The sequence below is a fragment of the Thamnophis elegans genome, chromosome 3 (assembly GCF_009769535.1).
Source record: "Thamnophis elegans isolate rThaEle1 chromosome 3, rThaEle1.pri, whole genome shotgun sequence".
Classification (NCBI taxonomy): domain Eukaryota; kingdom Metazoa; phylum Chordata; class Lepidosauria; order Squamata; family Colubridae; genus Thamnophis; species Thamnophis elegans.
In genome coordinates, this window is record NC_045543.1 from 4,733,898 (window position 1) to 4,757,205 (window position 23,308).

A 23,308-nucleotide genomic window follows, 5' to 3' on the forward strand; every position below is an offset into this window, starting at 1 on the left:
GGGGGCAGAGCAGCACCTTGGCATCAGGGCCCGGGGGTAGAAATACCCTTACTTTTACACGCACACCACACACACACACATACGGTCCTTACCCTTTCCCAAAACACACAACACACATACACACCTACCTCTCTTTCGTGACCCGACAAAAGCGCGAACGTCATAAGCGCGCCAACAACACCGTGGGGCTAAAACCGCGATGTCAAAAGCGCGCCGACAGAAGCGTGATTTACTTTAAGGTAAGATTTACATTTAGGTTTAGGGTTAGGTTTAGGGTTACTTTACAGCGCGCTTCTGTCGGCGCGCTTTTGTCAGCGCGCTTTAGGGCTAATTAGTTGCTCATTCGGCGCACGGTTTTGTCACCGTGCTTTAGACATCGCGGTTTAGTCAGGCGCGCTTTTGTTGTGTGCGCATTTGTGGTGGAACCACTCTCTTTACACCTCCCTGCCTGGTTCCGACTAGGGTGCCCAACCTACTGTGGCCTCAGGAAGAGTTGCGCAAGTAGAGGAGTTAACTGCACTCAGCTGGTGGTCATTAGGCTCCTCTCCAGACTATAAAAAGGACTGCTTGTGCACACGCCCCTCTTTGCAGAAGTCAACGCATTAACTAATGTTTGATGAACAGTATTGTGAGGTTGGCAGGCGGGATTGCTGCCAGGTTTGCTGCCAAGGACTGACTGTCTGTGAATAAATTAAGGAAAGTAGCTTTGGCTCGGAGTGTGCTTTGGTGTGGGACGAGGGGGGGGGGTGTCGGAGCAGCTATCTCTAGGGCCGCTCCTATCCAACCCCCTTTACCTTGCAAGGTGGTTTTGCAAAGGGGGCAGAGCAGCGCCTTGGCATCAGGGCCCGGGCTTTGCTGATAACGGATAAGAGCCTGTGGCCTAATGGCTAAGAAGTCTGCCTAGTAGTAATATAGCCCAGGTTCAAATCCCAGTAAGGGTATGGCTAGCTGATGAGAGCTAAATAGCTGGAAATAGATCGATACTAGTCTCCCTTTATTTATTTATCAGCACAAATAAAACACACACACACACATATATGTGTACACACACACACATATATGTACACACACACTCTCTCTCTCTCTCTCTCTCTTTACCCTTTCCCAAAACACACATACACACCTACCTCTCTTTACTCCTCCCCGCCTGGTTCCCACCAGGGCGCCCAACCTACCTACCGTGGCCTTGGGAAGGGCGGGCACCGCGTTGGGTCGTCCCCGTCCCCCCCCCCCCAGTGCGTGATGGTGGGAGGAAGGCTGGTTTTTGGCTTAACCTCCCCTCCCTTCCCCCCGCGTGTGCGTGGTTGGAAGGCAGGGCGGCGTGGCTGGCTGGCTCTGCCTCGCCTCCCCCGAGAAACCGGGGCATTTCCGCGCGCGGTGCCCGCCCTGCGTAGGTCACAATAATCGCCCCTCCAACGCTGCTGCTCAAGCTTTGCAAGGAGGAGGAAGCCCTGCGGCAGCGGCGGGGTTGTTGGGCGATGTAAGGCGGGGAGGCTCCCCCACTCCCACCCTCCTCCTGCCTTGCCTTGCCTCTCGCTCGCCGCCTTTTCCAACCCCTTTTCCCCGTCCCCTCCTCTCCTGGAGCCGCCCCGCCGCCGCCGCCGCCGCCGCCGCTGCCTCCTCCGCCAGCTCTCCTTACTCTCTTCCCTTCCCTTCCTTCCTTCCTCCCTTCCCCGCCATGCCGGACCAGATCTCCGTGTCGGAATTCGTCTGCGAGACCAATGAGGATTACAAGGCGCCCACCGCCTCCAACTTCACCACCCGGATGGCTCAGTGCCGGAACACCGTGACGGCCATCGAGGAGGTGAGCCGGGGAGGCGAACCAGCAGCCCTGGCCTGCAAAAAAAAAAAAAAAGGGGGAGGCTGAATGGCTCGCTTGCTTTGCCCGGGGCTCGGTGGGAGAAAAGAGAGAGAGAGAGAGGGAAGGAAGGTGGCTGGAAGATGGAGGAGTGGGAGCCTGGAGCCCTGCCCGGCTTCCCTCCTTCTTTCCCTCCTTCTTTCCCCCCTTCTCTTTGCAAACCTGCGTCTTTCTGGCACAAAGGGGGCTCTCCGTGCCCAGCTCAGCCCCCCTTTTTTGGGGAGGGGGGGGGATTGTGCATGGCTTGCAAGCAGCTTTTCTCCTTGCTCCTTTTTTTTAAATAATATATATTTCTCCCTTTTGTGGTGCAGAATCCCCCCCCCTTTTTTTCTTTCTCTCTCTCTCTCTCTCTCTCTCTCTTGCGCTTCTTTCCCTTCTGCAAAATGCGCCTAAATCCCCGCAGCTCCAACCTTACTAATAAGACTCACAATGGCTGGGCTTCCCTCGGCCTTTCGGGGGGAAGGGGGGGGAAGGCGGAACCACCTGTATTTGCACATCTTCCTCTCTCCCCCCCCTCCTCCTCCCCATTGCAACCTGTCTCCTCTTCAACCCTCGTTGTGGGGTGGTGGGGAAAAAAAAAGGGGGCGAAAAGCCCCTTTAATAAAGTGTTCCTGATCAAGATTGCAGGGGAGAGAGGGCGGGAAGAGCCGCTGACGAAACACAACTACTATATAGTTACTTTCCTTTCTCCGGTGTGTAGTTCTTGTGTTCTGAATGGAGTAGCCACCACCACCATTGTGAGATGGAGGAGTTTGTGCAGCAAGATATATACTTTATTTTTTTTTGCAATGGGGGGGTTTGCTCCAGGAGCCACCATTGTGCCTCGTTGTTTTTTTTTTTAGGAAGGAGACACCACTGAATATTCTTATTTTTTTGCAAAGTGTGCAAAGCAAATGCAAAGTTAAATGTTTCCAGAGTGTGTAAGGGGGCTTTATCCGCCTTTCACTCTTTTAAGTCTTCATTCCTCTCTTACTATCTTTTGAGTGGAGTAGCACCACCACCATTGTGAGATGGAGGAGTTTGTGCAGCAAGATATATACTTTTATTTATTTTTGCAATGGGGGGGTTTGCTCCAGGAGCCACCATTGTGCCTCGTTTTCTTTTTAGGAAGGAGACACCACTGGAATATTCTTAATTTTTTTTGCAAAGCAAATGCAAAGTTAAATGTTTCCAGTGTGTGTAAGGGGGCTTTATCCATCTTTCACTCTTTTAAGTCTTCATTCCTCTCTTATTATCTTTGGAGTAGCACCACCACCATTGTGAGATGGAGGAGTTTATGCAGTATATACTTTAATTTTTGCAATGGGGGTTTGCTCCAGGAGCCACCATTGTGCCTCATTTTTTAGGAAGGAGACACCACTGAATGTTCTTATTTTTTTTTGCAAAGTGTGTAAAGCAAATGCAAAGTTAAATGTTTCCAGAGTGTGTAAGGGGGCTTTATCCGTCTTTCACTCTTTTAAGTCTTCATTCCTCTCTTATTATCTTTTGAGTGGCATCCTTCCTTCAGAGGCATCTATTTCTAAACAAAGGGCCTGACCACTAACTAACATTCAGCTTTGGGGGTTGATGTTATTTTGTTTCTTTTTAACAAAAGCAACAACTGTTCTTTCAATGCTTCTCTTTTGCTGACATCACAAAATCTACACCATTCCCCCTCTTTAGTAAGTTGGGAGACCCCCTCTTACTCTTTGGTTTTAAGTCTTCCCTTCAGACAAAAGAGAAGTGGGTTTTGCATGCATGGTGTTTTTTAAAGGCAGGGATTTGATTTAGGACTCTGCTTTTTGTTCTCACAAAAAGTATCTCTGCTCCGAAACAGGGTAGAAAATGTTAAATCTTAAGTGGGAATTCTTCCCTGTGTCAGGATAAAAAAAAAAGTTTTATTATTTTCAACATTATATGTAAGTTACAATTTTTTTTTCCCTTTACTTGCTTGGATGAATACAATACTACCTTACTTCCCCCCCCCCTCTGTTAAATTTGAAACTTATCCAAATATTATTGACAGTTGTTGTACCTCTTTGATATAAATAAAGCATGAAGCTGTTTTGCATTTTTTAAGTGAGTGCTGGTCTCTCTAGATTTGCTTCATCAGTATTCATTATATTGTAAATTGATGTGTGATTTGTTATGGTGGGCTCATATACTAGTGCCTGACATTTTAAAACAAGCTAGTTTGTGCATATTATATTTGTAGAATTACTGTTTACCTCTGCAGCTATGGTAGCCTAATTAGTTCTTCAACTTTTTTCAATATGTATGTTGTTAAGAACTTAAAATACAAAGCAGTCTTTAGGAAAAACTTGCCTCTACCATTTAAAAATTAGCATGAGTTTTCAATCTCTGAGGCTGCAGTAAAACACACTGGAAATTTCTCTTATAGAAATCTGCATGGAATACAGTGAAAGTTATTTTTAAGTAGACATGCGTAGGTCTATATAGGCATTTAAGTAGATGCAAGAGTTAATTAGCAACTTGGTATTTGAAAGTCCCACCTCTCCCTACAGATATCCATTAACTCTCTTTCTCAGGTTGTCTGATTGAAAGTAAATAGATATAAGATGGAAGAAATATTTGGAATGATCAACATACTGTGTAGTCTACTTCCTGCTTAAGCTTTTGTAAACAGGCATGCCGTTTCTTCTGAATCCATGGAAGTTTCTGGTGAACTTTGAAGCACAGTGTTGGAGGACGACCAAAGATAATTTTTAAATAAACTTTTTATATTTATGACAGAATCTTTTCATATATATCAACTCCGTAAATAGCTCACATGCTCTTCAGTAGCATTTCCTGTATTTTTTAATTTTTCACAGAACAATAGTGCTTTTAATTCTAAAAGTTTGTAAAATTTATGCTTATTTTTTTAAAAGTGCTATCTGCCCATCGTTCTTTAACACTGACAAAGTTATATATTTCTGCAAAAATGCTCCTGTGTATGCTATGAAACTTCAGGGTACGTTTTCTAAAATAGTGTCTAAAACTGGAAATACAGGAATGATGCTTATAGGGAATCTTACAGTCGGATTAACTTTCATACCCTCACCAGCAATAGCTTTTTCATGCCTTAAATAATAAAGGATGAAAACATGAAGAAGTACTGTAGAGAAGAAATGCATTTGAATTACCACTTCAATCATGGGATTTCTTTTTTTAATCTTATGAGTCAGCCACCGGGACATCCTGATTTGTGAATGAGCGTCATTCTCAGTTTCTGGTGAGGTATATGTGAATGCTTACTGTGGTTGTGATAGCTTAAAATGCAAAAAAACCCCTGTAATTATAAATGGGAAAGCAGATAATTTAAACAAGCAAGAAAGCAAGCAAAAATAAATATTGAAATATACTTGATTCTTTTATCAGCTGTTTCTTGCAGGTTAAACATAGTCCTGAAAGCGGGTTTCAAAACAGAACAAAGTTTCTTATCTCAAAATCTCTTGGTTTTGGATACTTAATAGAGAAAAACAATTGTTATACATGGAGATTATCTTTGACATAATAATAGAGGGTGATAATACTATAAATATTCCACTAATCTGCTAAGAATTGCTCACTAAGAATTATTCAGAGTATGCTAAATTTCATAAATTTGTATAGCAGTATTGCTTTCTTTACAACACCGGTGTTCTGAATTGCTTGCAGAGAATGGCTTCATTAAACTGTGTTTATGTTAAAAAAACAATCCACATTGCTATTATTTTAAAAGTAGCTCGTTCTGCCCCCCATCTTTCTATGATACATATTACCACTTGCAGCATTTACAGTGCTAATCCTCTTCAAATAAAGTCTGTGGAGATGTCATCAGACATGGCTGTCATTCTCCCAATTGCAAAAGGGAAATGGTAGTCTATTATCTGAATCTGATTCTGCATGATGCTTGTTTGTGTATTATGCTGTGCACAACAAGGACTTACCAGCCAGACCTATCTCCACAGACTTTATTTAAAATAGTAATTAAACTGCACTACATGAGTCACTAAAATAATAGAAACTTTAGGTAATATGTCTGATGACTGAAGGTTATTTTTTCCAAGTGGGGACAATTCAAAGGAGAGTTAATTGTGATGGTCCAAAAGATTTCTTGTCTGTATTGAACACTGATTAACTCTATAGAATGGATTTTGATCTATTTTCACTGATTCAGTGTTAATAATTTGAGTCAATTAAAAACATGTTTTTGTTCCATTTCTAAAATTGCTTCAGCTGCCATTCTGCGATTAAGCGACTCTTATGATCTACTTACACAAAGAAGTAATTTGACTAAAATTTTAGTATTATTTGTATTTACAAGTTAGTATTATTAAAATATGCAAACAGCAGCCCTATAAATTTGAGTAAAATAAAATAAACGAAAAATAGTAAAAGCCTGTTGCTTTATAAGTATTATCTTTCATATAAATTGATAATCATAAGATTTGATTTCTGAATTTTGAACATGTTCTAGAAAAGAGGTATGGAAAATCCTTTGTATTATGAGTGATTTGAGTGTAAAGCATTCTGGTTCAAGTAAAAAACAACTGTTTGATGTTGTTCAGTGTTCAGTGATTCTGGGAGTGTTTTATGTTCAAAATTGCCCCATTTTGAGCTAAACCTGTTTCAGTTTTGAAGCTGCTCTAAAATTTCTTGAAATTTATTTTTGTTATGATTTGCTCTAACTAAAAAACAATTCCTAACTAAGAACAGCTTCTGTTGATCGAATAGCTACACTTACCAGTAATCCTACATAGTTTGCTGAACTAAAAAGTAAAATTTCTTTGTGAAACATTTTTCATTGTCTCACTTCATTATAAAAAGTATGTTGTACAGTGAACAGGAGTTTTCTCTATTTCAGATAATAAAGTTAGTAAACTAAACCCAAACCATTAGAGTATATTTGCAGTAGTAAGATTACATTTGTCCTGGAGGGGATTCCTTTCTGATCCTAGACGAGGTGATCAGTGAAGATTTTGCTGCATGCAAATGAAAAACCAGTTGATCAAGTTACTCAGAAGGAGAGAAGTTGTTATAACACTAATCAACTCTGTTTAATCTGCAACACTAATTTTACAGATATAATTTCTAAATTTTGTGTGTTGGGATGTTTGCAGATGTGATACTTTATAATTTAGAATTATAAAGCGGTAGAGTTGGTTTATCATAATATATTCCCCTCAATTTTACTGGAGGTAGGTAGTGGAAAATCTGAATTTAGGTATTTTTTAAAGTGATGGCTAATCATTTGATATCTGGAAGTACGAATAAAAATCTAATTTGAGTCTTGCTGGATTGGAATAGCACATGTGCATCAGCAGAATAAATAGGTAAACACAAGTGTTATTTTTGAAGGATCACCTCAAAAACTGGCTAGAAATCTCAGGACTAAGAGTGTTATTGCAGATGCTAACTGGGGCCACATCAAATACAATAATCCTACATCCCAAATGAAAGGCATTAAATATTTGTTAATTGGGGAGAGAGATGTTTTTAAATTGACATTTCTTTTAATTGTTTTAAAAACATCTCAGAAATTAAGATACAAAGTTTTAGATGTTTTTGCAGTATTCTACCATTTTTCCTTTACTGCATTTTCTTGTATTGAAATGTTACATTTCTAAATATACCAATAAGCACTCTTTACAAAATCCATAATAATGGTGATCAATCCCGTAAAAGTAATGATATTTTTGTGGTTTGTGAAACTTTTAAGCTATATTTTTATGAATCATTGCAAGTTACACGGTTCAGAAGAAAATTATTTGATGTTACACCAAATAGAAATAATTACAGAATGGTGTAATAAAATAAATATAAATATAAATAAATTACATGCTATCTTTGAAAACTATAAATATTTCATGTTTTTTTGTTTTTGTTTTGCTTAAATGTACTCTTAAAATTGAATATGTTAGTATTTTATTCTTACTTCCTTTGAGGAGAAATACATCCTGCCCATACCATTCGTGGAAACAATTATGTAATCTCTCTGGGACTGTCACCCCCATAATCCACTGTGTATTATAATTCCCAATATTCCTAATGGCTGTTGTGCGTGATCACATTTGGAGGATACCAGAATAGAGAAGTAGAAATGATTATAAATATGGTTATATTTTCTGTGAGCAAAAATAGATAAAAGAGAAATGATGTGAACATACTTAAGAGTGTAGATTGGACTTTCTGTTAATGCTGATGACTGAAGGGGATATATTGTAGTATTTATATTTAGCATATTAAAAGGTCAACAGTGCAACAGTGCAGTGTTCTATTAAAATTTGGAAAACCGGTGTTGTTTCCAATTAGTATTTTCTGTTGCATAAAAGAAAAGAAAAATCAGCAATTTGTTTTGCTTCAGGTAACCTGCAAAATAGCAAACCCTGATCATTTTTCAGCCAAAAAATTTAGAGACCTCTTGATTTTTGATGGATGACATACTGTAGTTGCCACTATCATGAATAGGTTTTTACTCATGTAACACAATGTTCCAATTTTCTTTCCTCCCTGCAGATCTTACCTACTCCAGATTTCTCTAGATAATTTCTAGATTCCTGGGGAACTTTAACTTAAACAAATTTTGAAATGACAAAAAACAACAACAAGCTAGTATCATAGGACAAAATTTGTATATAGGAATTTGCTTCTAATCCTTTTTCTTTCTTAAAGGGTTACAATTCGGGATTATTTTCCATTGATACAAGTGCTTCTGAATCAGTTATATTAAGTTACCTAACTTTGGGAGAAGTTTAATGTTAGCTATTTCATTGCTAGGAATTGTATGTAGCAGTGGTATAACATGAACAATTTAGACTACAGTTTTTAGTAATTGTGTGGGTATGTGTGTATAGGTATGGCAGGCTTGCTGTTTCATCTGTGGCTTTGTGTAGTGTCTGTTCACAATAAACTACAGTAAATCACATTCAAAAGTCAATTTCATGCTGACTTTAAACACAACTGCCATAGTCATAAATATTTTTAGTATATTGGTAGCTTTCCAAAACAGATGGGTGATCAAGATGCTGTTTTTACATGAAAAAAAGGTTCTCCTTCACAGCCTTACTTCACTTTGAAAATGAAGCTTATTTCTGCAGGTTTACATTCCACTTCTGTTAACTGTGAATGGCTCACATATTCCAAACCAACTGATGGGCGAACCAGACTGTGATACCTTGTTCAACAAATTGTGATTTAAAAATCCTAGCTAGCACTACATACATTTCAAAATAAGTCTGTCTTTCTTCACCACTTGCTTTGATTTGCACAGGTATAATCCTTCCCTATATTTGGGGAAGGAATGAATAATTCTTGTACAGTATGTATGTATGTATGAGCCGAGGTGGCGCAGTGGTTAGGGTGCAGTACTGCAGGCCACTTCAGCTGACTGTTATCTGCAGTTCAGCGGTTCAAATCTCACCGGCTCAAGGTTGACTCAGCCTTCCATCCTTCCGAGGTGGGTGAAATGAGGACCCGGACTGTGGGGGCGATATGCTGACTCTGTAAACCGCTTAGAGAGGGCTGAAAGCCCTATGAAGCGGTATATAAGTCTAACTGCTATTGCTATGTATGTGAAGTGGGTTCCTACCGGTTTGGACCGGTTTGGCCGAATAGGTAGTAACTTGGCCTGCCACACCCCAGAACCAGTTCTCTCGGCGGCGCCATCTTGTTTTTTTGCTTCTGTGCATGCACAGAAGCATTTTTTTTAGTACTGCGCATGCGCGCATAGCGCGTCCCTGAGCAAACGGGCAGTAGCAGCAGCCAGAACCCACCCCTGGTATGTATGTATGTATGTATGTATGTATGTATGTATGTATGTATGTATGTATATGTAGAAAGAGAGAGAGAAAGGAAGGAAAGAAAGTTAGTGGCACTTCAGCTGGTTGTGAGATATGCATCATTGCAAACTGCCCAGAATGAATATCGTAACAAACCTATGGAGAGTGGAGCCATCTGTTCTATCTCCTTGGGTAATCTGAAGTGAGTAACATAGGTAAAGGTTCCCCTTGCACATATGTGCTAGTCGTTCCCGACTTTAGGGGGCAGTACTCATCTGTGTTCCAAAGTCAAAGAGCCAGCACTGTTCGAAGATGTCTACAGTCTTGTAGAACCCTCTACGGTCATGTGGCCAACATGACTAAACGCCAAAGGGACACGGAAGTGAGTTGCTAGGATGCTGTTAATAAGAGCAAAATAAGATAGTTAGAATTTGCTTCTACTTATTTGATAAAGTATCATTATTAACATCAGCATTGGTTGTCACCACATAACCAGACCAGACCCAATTTTATGACCTTTTTGAACAAGCCAGTCATTGAGCGAACCTATTTTGCTGTATGGCCGGATTTTGCCAGAAACTGGAAATAAATACTGCTTCAGGCAAAATATCATAATTTGTAGTTGTGTGTGTGTGTGGGGGGGGATCCTACAAGTGTCCATAATGTATCACATGACTGAGAAGGTTGTCCAATGTCAAAACCAGTTGTAAATCTTTTTGCGGGGGCGGTCAGTTGTAACCTGGAAAGGTAGCTAAGTAACCAATTGTAAGTTGAAGAGTACCTGTAGTCGAAATTCTATTTCTTGGTAATTTACAAGGGTCAGGATACAATTCATAATTACAAAAAGATTTCCTAAAATTTTCTAGTAATATCAAGTGCATTTGTGCAAATGTTATAATTCTTCTTCTAAGCAGTCATATTTCTTCAATGCCAATTCTTACAGCTAAATCTTTAGTGTTCGTATCTGAATTATAGCAACCCCTCCTCCCCCCAAAAAAATTAAAACATAGACTATGGAAGCATGAAAGCAGAATAAACTTTATTATGTGTTTATTTTATTTATTTATTTATTTATTAGACTTATATACCGCTTCATAGGGCTTTCAGCCCTCTCTAAGCGGTTTACAGAGTCAGCATATCGTCCCCCACAGTCTGGGTCCTCATTTCACCCACCTCGGAAGGATGGAAGGCTGAGTCAACCTTGAGCCGGTGAGATTTGAACCGCTGAACTGCAGATAACAGTCAGCTGAATGGGCCTGCAGTACTGCACCCTAACCACTGCGCCACCTCGGCTCTTGTTACTGTCTTTCATTTTCCATTGGTTGGTTGTTTATTTTTTTGTTTCATTTTCTTTGAAGATACTAGTGAAATCTATTTTGAAGAAACTCATTTAGCAAACAGTACACATTCACTAATCATCTTAATCCCTATCAGCCAGATAAGATTATTACTTGAACAAAAGCAGAAGATTGAAAATTTCCTTACAATGCGTAGCTCAGTCTTTTAGGTTCTGCTCCCTCAATTACAATATAAAGGTACCGCCAAACTGTTATTTGATGCAATTTTGTTCTGTGGATATGAAGATTCAAAATACACAAAAGACCACTCCAATTAGAGTTTTCAAAACCTCTTTTAATTTGTATGAGATTGACCTCTTTAGTAAATGGAATATAATTGTTCAGCAGCAGAAATGTTTCATTCATCTCTCCTTTGCATCAGGTTAAAATTGTTTCCTTATTATTAAAAACCTCAGCTGACCAGAGCTATGATGGCAAATGGAGGACATGTATATGTCAAATAGATTTCTATTTGGAATGTAAGAAGAGTGAATGGAAAATAATATAACTTAATCAGGGGTGGGTTTCTCGCCCCGTTACAACCGGTTCGGTTGGAACAGGGCCGGCGGCGTCCTCATGCACGCGCGCAGTGCATGCATGTGTACTAGCGTCTGTGCGATGCTCCAGTTGCTCCTGGAGGATCGCGCAGGCGCTGTATGTGTCCTGCGCATGCGTGGAAGCACAGAACTCGTCAAAACCGGGTAAGGAGCGCGGGCGGGCAGGCGGGCCCTTCGCCGTTCCCGGAAGTTACTTACTTCCGGGTTCGCCGACCAACCGGTTCGCGGGGACTGCCGCGAACCTGTTGGAACCCACCCCTGAACTTAATGCATGAAATAAGAATAGTATGTTGGAAGTCTGTCAAACTAAGGGCAAGGAAGCAATAGATTTGAATGATGGAGAGCTGATCTTATTGAGTTGAATTGATGATTTCATTGGGGCTTTTTACAATGCATAGGACAAGATTGAAGCAATTCCTGAAATTTAACTATTGAATTAAAAACGAAACAGGTAAAATGAATTATCGGAAATATGAAGTAATATCATATGCACGTGGACCTCGACAATTCGCTTAGTGACCATTAAAGATATGAGACTGAAAAAAGTGACTCATGACCAGTTTTCACACTTACGACCATTGGAGCATGCCCCATCGCCACATGGCAAAATTCAGATGCTTGGCAACTGGCATGTATTTATGACGGTTGCAGTGTCCCATGATCATGTGATTATCTTTTGCGACCTTCTGACAAAGTCAGTGGAGAAGCCAGATTCTTTGAACAATTGTGTTACTAACTGAACAACTGCAGTGATTCATTTAACAGCAACTACATGTTGTAAAATGGGGCAAAGCCCATTTAACAACTGTCTTGCTTAGTAATAGCAATAGCAGTTAGACTTATATACCGCTTCATAGGGCTTTCAGCCCTCTCTAAGCGGTTTACAGAGTCAGCATATCGCCCCCACAGTCTGGGTCCTCATTTCACCCACCTCGGAAGGATGGAAGGCTGAGTCAACCTTGAGCCGGTGAGATTAGAACCGCTGAACTGCAGATAGCAGTCAGCTGAAGTGGCCTGCAGTACTGTACTCTAACCACTGCGCCACCTCGGCTCTCTAATGGAATGGAAATTTGGGGCTCAATTGAGGTCTTAAGTCCAGGACTATTTACAGATAGTTGTATGAAAATAGAAATCCAGATATTAGTTTACTGCTGCAAGACTACTATATGTGCAAAAATGAAAAAGTTCCAAAATATCCACAGTGGTGGAATGATTGGTGAAGATAATGTAGCTAGCAGAGATGACAAAAGTAACTTGTTTGCTGAGAGAAAAGACCGACAATTACATTTATTAGTGATTTTAAAATCTCCTTATGGAGTTGTTTTTGCTGAAAAGAGAAGTGTACTGGTGAATTATGGATTTGATGATTAAAGTGGATATGGAAGGAAGGAAGAGGGTAAAATATATATGCTCTTATAACTGCTGTTAAGATGATCGGAAGCTGCTTCTTTATTATTATTATTATTTTATTTCTTTTTAAAATTACTTTTTCCTATTCTCTGTAATTCAAAATCTGTCCTATTTCATTCTGTTTCAAACTTCTTTAATAACATTATATTAAACAAACAAATCCACAGGTTAGTAATAATAGCATATCACACTCCAGGGAATAGTGATAATGGAAGAATCAGTGATGAATTTTAGGGGAATGCAGTCTGATGAAAAATACTCTGTAAGGTGTGTGAAATGATGGGAAAATTCGGAAAAAATGGTCAAACCATTCAGAAATTCAACAATGATTGAGAATAGTAACTGGGGAACATCTACGTAAAAGGAGGCCTGTTTCAAATACTTGGTTTATTTTTAGAAAAGGGATGAATATAAATCTAAAATCATGATTTGTTGCATTGTTTATGATGAAAGATAGGATAAAAGGAAAAACTTGCTGGCCTTCTAGAAAGCATTGAAATCCTGGGGCCAGGATCAGAACGAGTTCATTTTCTGGGAGTCGGTGTCTGGCTGACCTCAGAAATATGTTGTTTCACTTGTTGGGTGGGGATTTTGATTTATTTTTTGTCTTACAATTACCTATAATTATTGGGCTTTTTAATTGGTTTTTATTCATATATACTATCTTGAGTCACAATTATTCAACTGGGGGGGGGGCGGCTATGAAAATCTTATAAATAAATAAAACAGATTATCCCAGATGCTGAATATATAGACTTTTTTTTTCTGGTAGTGTCATGAGTAGGTTTGAGAAATTTTGTTTATGTAGCATATGGCAAAAATGCTAAAAAGCACATCAGGATTACATTTTCAATGAACAAATAAAGAACTCTTTACTGTATTTACACATTCAAAGATAGACCATTTATATTTTATATAGTCAATAGATAATGGAGTTGCATACAGAAAAACTTTGGGTGACATTCAAATTTTTCTCTCTATCGGTTCTGTGTGTGTGGCTTGGGGGGGTCATGTGACTGGGCATGGCCAACTCGATTTCACTCATGCCCACTCAGTCACATGACCTCACACACACATACCAAGCCACACCCACAGAACCCGGTAGGAAAAAAATGTTTGTATGAGCTCGAGAAGGGCTCATAATGAATGCTGTGGCAGAGAGAAGCCGAACTTTTCTCCCTCCATTCGCAGTGGAACTGCTGATCCTTTTATGGTCCCCCCCCCCCCCGTGGAGGGAGAAACATTTGGATTGGGTGGGCGGGTCCAACGGCCGGAAGGACCGAGTGAGCGGCCAGAAGAGGTGAGCGCCGAGCGGGCATAGGCGGGGCCAATTGGGTGATTTTTACTGGTTCAATGAACTGATGAAGAGCCGAGGTGGCGCAGTGGTTAGGGTGCAGTACTGCAGGCCACTTCAGCTGACTGTTATCTGCAGTTCAGCGGTTCTAATCTCACCGGCTCAAGGTTGACTCAGCCTTCCATCCTTCCAAGGTGGGTGAAATGAGGACCCGGACTGTGGGGGGGGCGATATGCTGACTCTGTAAACCGCTTAGAGAAGGCTGAAAGCCCTATGAAGCGGTATATAAGTCTAACTGCTATTGCTATTGCTATTCAAATCATTCTTACTGGTTCACCTGATCTGGTCTGATCCGGTTGAATTTCACCCCTGTCTCTAGGGTTTCCCTGAGATCCACTTAGAATCCCACAATATGTTGCTCTGTCTGCTTTGGAGTATCACAGCTGCATTCCAAAAGCTTTCCCCATTTACGGAGGAGATTAGCACACCTGCCATCCATGTTGAGTCCTAATCCTATTAAGGATTGACCAGGACTTTACAGGGTAGATCGAATCCTTTTGGTTCACCTGTAAAGCAGGGAAAGTTGTAACGCTCTGGAGAAGAAGTAGAGGACTCTTCTGCGTCCAGACCTCAAGCAGAGTGAAGTAGTTATCCAGCAAGTGCTTGTTTCTCTCAATAGGTGGATGTCTGGGACAAAGCCTGTTGTTTATAGCATCAGTGATATCGGCAAGTGAATATTACTAATTGTTTTCTTATACACTTGAAGCAGAGCGTTTTCGTAGATGTGGTGGAGGAATATGGCTAAAAACTGATGATCAGAAAGTGGGGGTAGATCTTATTGTGCCCAATTTGATGCACATAGTGTGATTCAGCTGTGTGTGGCTTAGTCTGGTATGGCTACTGTTCTGACCCCCCCTCTTCATACACCAAAGCACGCCGAGACAAAGATACTTCAAGAATTTATTAACACGCAGAATAGACCTTGGCAGCAATCCAGTCTGCCAAGCTAGCCACGATAGCTTCTCCAGCTCTAGTAAATACATTGATTCCTGCGACGAGCTTGTGGAAAGCCATTCCTTTTATAGTCTTGAGAGGAGCCTAATTACCACCAGCTGAGTTCCATTATCTCCTGTAACTGCGTAACTGTTCTTTATGCCTATTAGCCCTCCATTGCCGGCCATCCAGGACCAACTCCCTTGTCTCCTCCCCACTGCTCCAATGCATGACGTCAGGATCACACTCCCTTGTCTCCTCCCCACTACTCCAAGGCTTGACTTTGGGAGCACGCTCCCTTTGGCTCTCACCGCTGCTCCAGGCCTCAGGCACCTCCTGGTGGCCAACCAGCCTCTCTGCGCCCTGCTCGGAGTCAGAACCCTGTCCAGGGTCCTCCACATCTTCCAGAACTGACTCATAGGGCCCCTCGCTGTCAGAGTCTGGTGGCAGCTCCAACGGCTCCTGCTTGGGCCACAACAGGCTACTATTTATCTAGACCGGGGAAAAGTATTCTGCTGCTGAAAAGATGAGGCCAAGAGCTGAGGATCGCAAAGTAGAAGCTGAGGAACCCCAGGTGGACCTTTTGCAGGAAGTTATTTCTTGATCGTAGTTGGCTGCATCTTCTTGGGATGTTCTCTGAAGGACAATGTTTCCTCTAGACTAACCTCAAGGTATTTTGGGTATTTCTTAGCAGCAAGAAGAATATTCTCAAACTTTACATTTAGTTCATGGTGGGCCATCTTATTGAGGTGGAAGGACGTTGCTTGAGTCTTACTTGGGTTTGTCTGAAGTTTCCATTTGTGAAAATACTGAGAAAAAATTAATATATAAAAAAAGCAACGGAGTGGAAGAAATTAAGAGTGACAGTCTAGCAACTACGTACATAGGAAGAGAAAGTATGAGTCCTATATGAAAAGATATGCAAGGAGAAGACAGCTAGATTAATTTTCCAACAGAATGAAGGGAAAGTGGACACAAGGAAAGAGGAAATGAAAGTTGCTTGGAACAGTGAGAAGGTTATAGATGAAAAAAAATAATGCAGATACAAGTCTTGTTTGGAAGACTCCGTAAAAAGGACTTTCTGGGGAAGCCACCAGAGAAGGTTGCAAATGGTGATCACATGATCACAAGGTAGCTGGCAACTGGTTGAAAAGGCAAACAGATTGCCAAGTTGCCCAAAATGCAGTCATCTGGCCATGTAGGGGGTGGTACAACATTGTACAGGCCAAAAAGCGGTTCCACAACAAAACCGCGTTCGACTAAAGCGCGCTCGACGAAACCGCGTAGCTGACGTCATCACAGCGCGACGAAAAAAGCATGCTGTGAACGCTAAAGCTAAAATTAACCCCTAAACCTAAACCTAACCGCCCTAAACCTAACCCTTAACCTAACCCTAAACCTAACCCTAAACCTAACGCTAAACCTAACCCTTAACCTAAACCTAACCCTTAACCTAACCCTAAACCTAACCCTAACCCTAAACCTAAACCTAACCCTTACCTTAACTTGAATCGGCTTGCTTTCAAAGCGCTATTTAAAGCGCCCTTTTTTCTCCGCGGTCGCTGTTGTCGCCCTGCTGATGACGTCAGCGACGCGGTTTAATCAGGCGCGCTTTAGTGGAGTGCGGTTTTGTCGTGCCACGCCAAAAAGCATCCTTTCCAAGCTTGTGGAAACAGTTGCTAAACAACAGTTATTATACGTTGAGGACAACCTGTATTTGTATATGAGGTGTTTTTGGTCATATAAAGCAGTGTTTTTCAACCTTTTTTGTGCAAAGGCACACTTTTTTCATGAAAAAAAATCACGAGGCACACCACCATTAGAAAATGTTAAATTTTTTTAACTCTGTGCCTATATTGACTATATATAAGGTGTTTTTCCCACGGCACACCTTACACTATGTCACGGCACACTAGTGTGCCGCGGCACAGTGGTTGAAAAACACTAATATAAAGGGAATAAATACTCGAATTGCAAAACAAATATATTAAGGCAAATTGAATGAGTAAGTTGAGAGGAATGGCAGTGCTGAGAAGATCATGACTAAATCAACTTGATAAGAACCTGAGAAAAACAGAGGTGAAAAGTTTAAAAGAAAAGTCAAGTGTCTGAAACAGATTAACAGACATTAACAGATTAACAAGAGTTGGAAGGGACCTTGCAGGTCATCTAGTCCAACCCCCTGCCCAAGAAAAAATTTGGAGAGATATGATAAAGGATGTTAGTGGAAACTAGATATATGAAATACTTCGTCCAGTTTTTTTTCTTTTGAAATGCCTTTAATTTAATTGTCTTTATATATTAATTATTAATATTTATTTGTTCTAATTTCCATTCTGTATTTTTGCATAATGCTGCTTACCTGAAAGAGAATAGCATTATGAAAAGAGCCGAGGTGGCGCAGTGGTTAGGGTGCAGTACTGCAGGCCACTTCAGCTGACTGTTATCTGCAGTTCAGCGGTTCAAATCTCACCGGCTCAAGGTTGACTCAGCCTTCCTTCCTTCCGAGGTGGGTGAAATGAGGACCCAGACTGTGGGGGCGATATGCTGACTCTGTAAACCGCTTAGAGAGGGCTGAAAGCCCTATGAAGCGGTATATAAGTCTAACTGCTATTGCTATAAGTTTCTAGGTATATATGTATGATGATGATAATTACCTTTGAAAATAATATTCAGTACAATAAACTTCCTGGAACAATACAGTAACAATTCCAAATATTCTCAAAGTTATGGAACCGTTTTATAAAAATACTGATTTATTTATTTTTTCAAAATTCAAGATGTGTTCTCATAAATGTTGCTTTACAATACAGGACAGGTACTGGTAGTATAACCAGAAAAGAGGATAATGTTTAGATTTGTTAAAAGAGGCCTGTCAAATAATATTCAATCACATCTGTTTAAAATTCCAGTCCTTTTTCAAGTTACCTTACTTAACATCTGTTGCCATCATTTTCAGCTGCCCGAAACCAGCTGTAAAGCATATGTGGTCAACCACAAAAACCATGGTTTTGTCAGCACTAGGGGCCACGAATGGCGAAGGAGATCAGATGGCTTATCTGATTGCATTGCATTGCTGCCCTGAGAAGTGGAGGGTGTTTTTTTAAAAAAATGGGTTTTTATTATGCGGCAGATTTTTTTAAATGGTTGGAAGCTGCCCAGAGTCAATAATGCGTCAGTTGGATGACTATATATATATTTGTTTAATAAACAAACAAGCGTTACTTTCTTCAGTGTTCAGGTGAACCTTTAGGCTGGGAAGTTCTTCCACTGAAAGTTGTTGCTGGCTCATTGCTGACTGTGTCTTGACTTGTTATTCTGCAATAGCAAGAGTGTGTACTTGGGACAGAAAATATCTTTTGTTTTGAACTTTGAACTAATCATTTGCTCCGGAAGTTCTGCCAATTCATTTCAGATTAGCTGGAGTTTGGCAGAAACAAGACAGGAAAGTTTGAAATAAAATTAAGAGAAAAGCCAGAATGATTTACAGAGTAAAACAGGGAAGATTAGTGGTCACTGCCTATTCTTTCCTTCATGATAAACAAAGAAGATGACCGCAGCTGTCTCTGAAATATTTAGTCAATAGAGTGGGTCCTACACAGTGGTGGGTTTCAAAAAAATTTCGAACTTACTCTGTGGGTGTGGCCTCCTTTGTGGGAGTGGCTTGCCGGCCATGTGATCTGGTGGGAGTGGCTTGCCGGCCATGTGACCTGGTGGGAGTGGCTTGCCGGCCATGTGTTTTCTCTCTCTCTCTCTACCTCTCTCTCTCTTTCCTTCCTTTTGTCTCTCTGTTCCTTTTTTCTTTCATCTCTCTCTCACTTTTTCTTTCTTTTTTCTTTTTTCTTTATTTATTTCTTCCTTTCTTTCTCTTTCTCTGTGTGAGTGTGTGAGTGTGAGTGGTGGGTTTCAAAAATTTTTGGAACCTCTTCTGTAGGTGTAGCCTGCTTTCTGGGTCCACTGGTGGAACCTCTTCTAATCGGTTCTACCAAACTGATGCGAACCGGTAGGAAGAGCCGAGGTGGCGCAGTGGTTAGGGTGCAGTACTGCAGGCCACTCCAGCTGACTCTTATCTGCAGTTCGGCGGTTCTAATCTCACCGGCTCAAGGTTGACTCAGCCTTCCATCCTTCCGAGGTGGGTGAAATGAGGACCCAGACTGTGGGGGCGATATGCTGACTCTGTAAACCGCTTAGAGAGGGCTGAAAGCCCTATGAAGCAGTATATGTCTAACTGCTATTGCTATTGCTAACCCACCTCTGCAATATTCCCACCAGCCCACCTCCCCCATGTTTGTTTTAAAGCCTTCCTTCCCTTTAACTACCAATATCCCAATGTAGCTTATCCCAGCAGCCCACTTGCTGCTCTTCCTAGCACTTTCTCTTTTTTCCTCTGTCCTTACAACTGTCATCATACCAGCCTTTGCAACTTTTCCTTTCTGCCCTTGCCAGTTTCATCCAACCGACCAAACCAGGATTCTACTACCCTGATCTTTCCAATGCCTTCCTTTCTCTCCTTTCTCTCAGCTGCCAATGAGCTGATTTCCTTCTTCCCCAATTAATTGTGCTTAGAACAAATGTATTTCGGTCTATGCCATACTCCATTCCACGCACAGACCCAAAAATCCAAAACACTTATAGTTCAGTTCAGCCAGGGATCTTCTGAATGCAGCTGTTCCACCGTATGGGTTCGGTTGGGCATAGAACAGCTTGCACATCTGTATAACATTCTCTTCCTCCCTTACTGTAATTGTCAGCTGTCCAAGGGAAAGATAGAAGAATTGTATCATCTGAGATAGCTTGATATACGTAAAAGCTGACCCCTTCAGGAAAATAAAACACATAATATCAGAATATGGCTGTTTTAGAAAGAGTAAAGAGCTTTCCTGTGTATTGCAAGGGTGTATTGTTCAAGGAGATCTGTCCTAGATGCTTAGAGCTGTTACTGTACTTGAGAGACCGCCTGCTGCCAATCACCTCCACTAGACCGATTAGATCCCACAGACTAGGCCTCCTCCGAATTCCATCCGCCGGCCAGTGTCGACTGGCGACTACCCGGAGGAGAGCCTTCTCTGTGGCTGCTCCGACCCTTTGGAACGAACCCCCCTTGGAGATTCGAACCCTCACCACCCTCCAGGCCTTCCGCAAAGCCGTTAAAACCTGGCTGTTCCGACAGGCCTGGGTCTAAAGAACTGTTGCCCCCGTCTCGAATGGTATGACTGCTGTGTGTTTTTAAATTATGTATTGTTATGTTTCATTTTTTATTTTTTGTCTGTACCCCCCCCCTTCCCTGATTTGATTTGTTAGCCGCCCTGAGTCCCCTTCGGGGGGAAAAGGGCAGCATATAAATATAATAAAATGAAATGAAATGAAAAATACTATTAAAATCTTGTTCAGATACGGAGCAGTGTTTCTTCACTGGCAGACTTTAGTTGATTTACACTTGTCTGTATGTGGAATTTCAACGCAAATTGGTGAGAAACAGAATCAGGGTCCATGGCTGAAGAATATTCTTCATAGGAGAAGAAAGACCAAGGGAATCAGACACAGAATTAAGGTCCTAACACATATGACATGTGTCAATGATGACATGCCTGACATACAGAGGGACATGTTAGTGTTCATCAACCTCTGACAAAAACTATTTTCAAAAGAATGTCCCATTTTTGAGTGGTCTTTATAGACTCTGGAGGATGCATGAGGATGTGGTATGGCCTTGATCAATCTCCAAACCTTTATGCTGTCGCACGGCCTCCGGTACCTCTGCAAATGGGTTTAGCAATAGCAGTTAGACTTATATACCGCTTCATAGGGCTTTCAGCCCTCTCTAAGCGGTTTACAGAGTCAGCACATCGCCCCCAACAGTCTGGGTCCTCATTTCACCCACCTCGGAAGGATGGAAAGCTGAGTCAACCTTGAGCCGGTGAGATTTGAACCGCCGAACTGCAGATAGCAGTCAGCTGAAGTGGCCTGCAGTACTGCACTCTAACCACTGCGCCACCTCGGTTTGTTTTGCTTCTATCTCATTTTTGTAATTATTTGATTTTTTTATTTTATATCCATATATAATACATAGTGCCACACATGATTGGGTTGCATTTTTTAAAAGATAAATGAATATGTCAAGAATTATTTCTCTCTTGTTTTGAGGGGTCAGGGTAGTGGCACGCCAGCAGATTCAGTTTAGGCATATTCCAAATATTTGACACGACAAGCCCAAAAGGTTCACCATTATCACGCCCCTGGAAGATACCATTTCCATTTCCATTTATTGAATTTATAGGTCGCCCAATCCCGGAGGACTCTGGGCGGCTTACAGAAATAAGGAATATTAAAAAGGATTAAAACAAATAAGACATAACAAATTAAAAGAAACACAACATGGACCCAGTCTAAGCGGGTCTGGACCTCAATCAAGAGGTCAACAGCCCCAGGCCTGCCGGAACAGTCAGGTTTTGATAGCTTTACGGAAGGCCATGAGAGTGGGTAGGGTCCGGATCTCTGGGGGTAGCTCGTTCCATAGGTCCGGAGTGGCAACAGAGAAGGCCCTACTCCGAGGCATCGCCAGCCGGCATTGTCCAGCTGATGGCACCTGGAGAAGGCCCACCCTGTGCGATCTTATCGGTCTTAGGGAGGTATGCGGCAGAAGACGGTCTCGTAGATATCCATATCCTCCTAGTAAGAAGAAATGGCATCGTGATGCATTCCTCGTTGCCCCTTGTGACCCAGAACATGCGTTCATTTAGTTCACAAGAACACTGTTATTGCCATGTGGAAAGCAGGGAGGGAGAAGGAAGTAGACCTCCTCAAAGAATCATCTGGGGCAAAGCTATTTGGGAGCTGCCAGTCAGAATGCATCAATTCCAGCTGTGCTCAGCCTCGTCAAGAAGCTGAGAGCTGCTTTTATTTAAGGTCTTGTCTGAGAGCAGTCTGGCATGGGAACAATTCTCCAGGGTAGCCCAGCCTGGTATGCTTGTGTTGTAGCAACCTTTTTGTGTTATCTAACCCTTGACACAAAGCTTTCTCAGAAACAGGAAGATGAAACACCGCTTTACAGGTGAGCTTTCACCGCAGGAACATTGGTCACTAGGCAATGTAATTGTTAAGTGACTCATCACATAATCAGACCTGATTGTACTGTCATTTCTTACTGTGGTCATTAAGGGAATCACATGGTTTGATGAGCGAATGCAGCTTCTCCAGTTGACTTTGCTTGTTGGACAACAGCTGAAGTGGTGCAAATTGCATCAAATGAACCAGAGGTGGGTTCCTACCAGTTCGCACCTATTCGGTAGAACCGGTTCGTCAAATCTACTGAACCGGTTAGAAGAGGTTCCACCAGTGGAGCCGGAAAGCAGACCACACCTACAAAAGAGGTTCCAAAATTTTTTGAAACCCACCACTGGTCCTTGGATATGATTATTCTACACTATCATGCTCCTATTTATAAAACTCAGGGCCTCTGTGAAAGGTAAGGATGACTACTGCGTTTGTGGTGCAATCAGAACATTGTGTGTGTTGAAGTTGTTTTAACGCAAACCAAAGACGCCTTTTGAAAAACAAGTTTACATCCTATTCTTATGCATGCCGGTGCTGTGTGTGAGGTAATTTAAGATGGTTCTGACAAGTGTCGTCGGCATCTTCATATCCGGTCACATGGGTGGCAAGCCACTCCCATCCGGTCACATGGGCGGCAAGCCACTCCCATAAAGGAGGCCACACCCACAGAGTAGGTTCGAACAATTTTTGAAACCCACCACTGAAATGAAGCCCATTTGCAGTGGCCATTACAAATGGGAGCCAGTTGCCTAGCGCCTAAATCGTGATCATGTGACTGAAGGATCATGACATATTGTAATTTTGAGGACAGATCATAAGTCACTACAAAACAGTTGTAGCTTTGACCTGTTGTTAAATGAGCAGTATTAAGTCAAGGACTATCTATATTTCTTTTTTTTTAATTATAAAATGTTTATTAACCATTTCCATAACATATAATCACATGTAAATTATTATCTAGACAATATCATGTTATAAGAGAGGACAATATACATGTGCAATCATCTTGCTTTAAAATCAAGCCTAGTATACTTCCCCCCCACCCTCCCCCCCGAGCCCCCACA

At 41.5% G+C, this 23,308-nt stretch overlaps 1 protein-coding gene across 2 annotated transcripts in view; it reads left to right on the top strand.

The window, feature by feature from the left end:
- Window positions 1-1,289: 1,289 nt before the first annotated feature.
- ASAP2 (ArfGAP with SH3 domain, ankyrin repeat and PH domain 2) overlaps window positions 1,290-23,308 on the top strand; it is a 116,621-nt gene continuing 94,602 nt past the window's right edge. Inside the window, exon 1 of one of the 2 annotated variants that reach the window (XM_032214694.1) lies at window positions 1,290-1,804. In XM_032214694.1, coding sequence (XP_032070585.1) covers window positions 1,679-1,804 — 126 coding nt within the window. In that variant the 5' untranslated portion in view covers window positions 1,290-1,678. The remainder of the gene's footprint in view (window positions 1,805-23,308) is intronic. The other variant, XM_032214693.1, reaches the window with a different exon arrangement.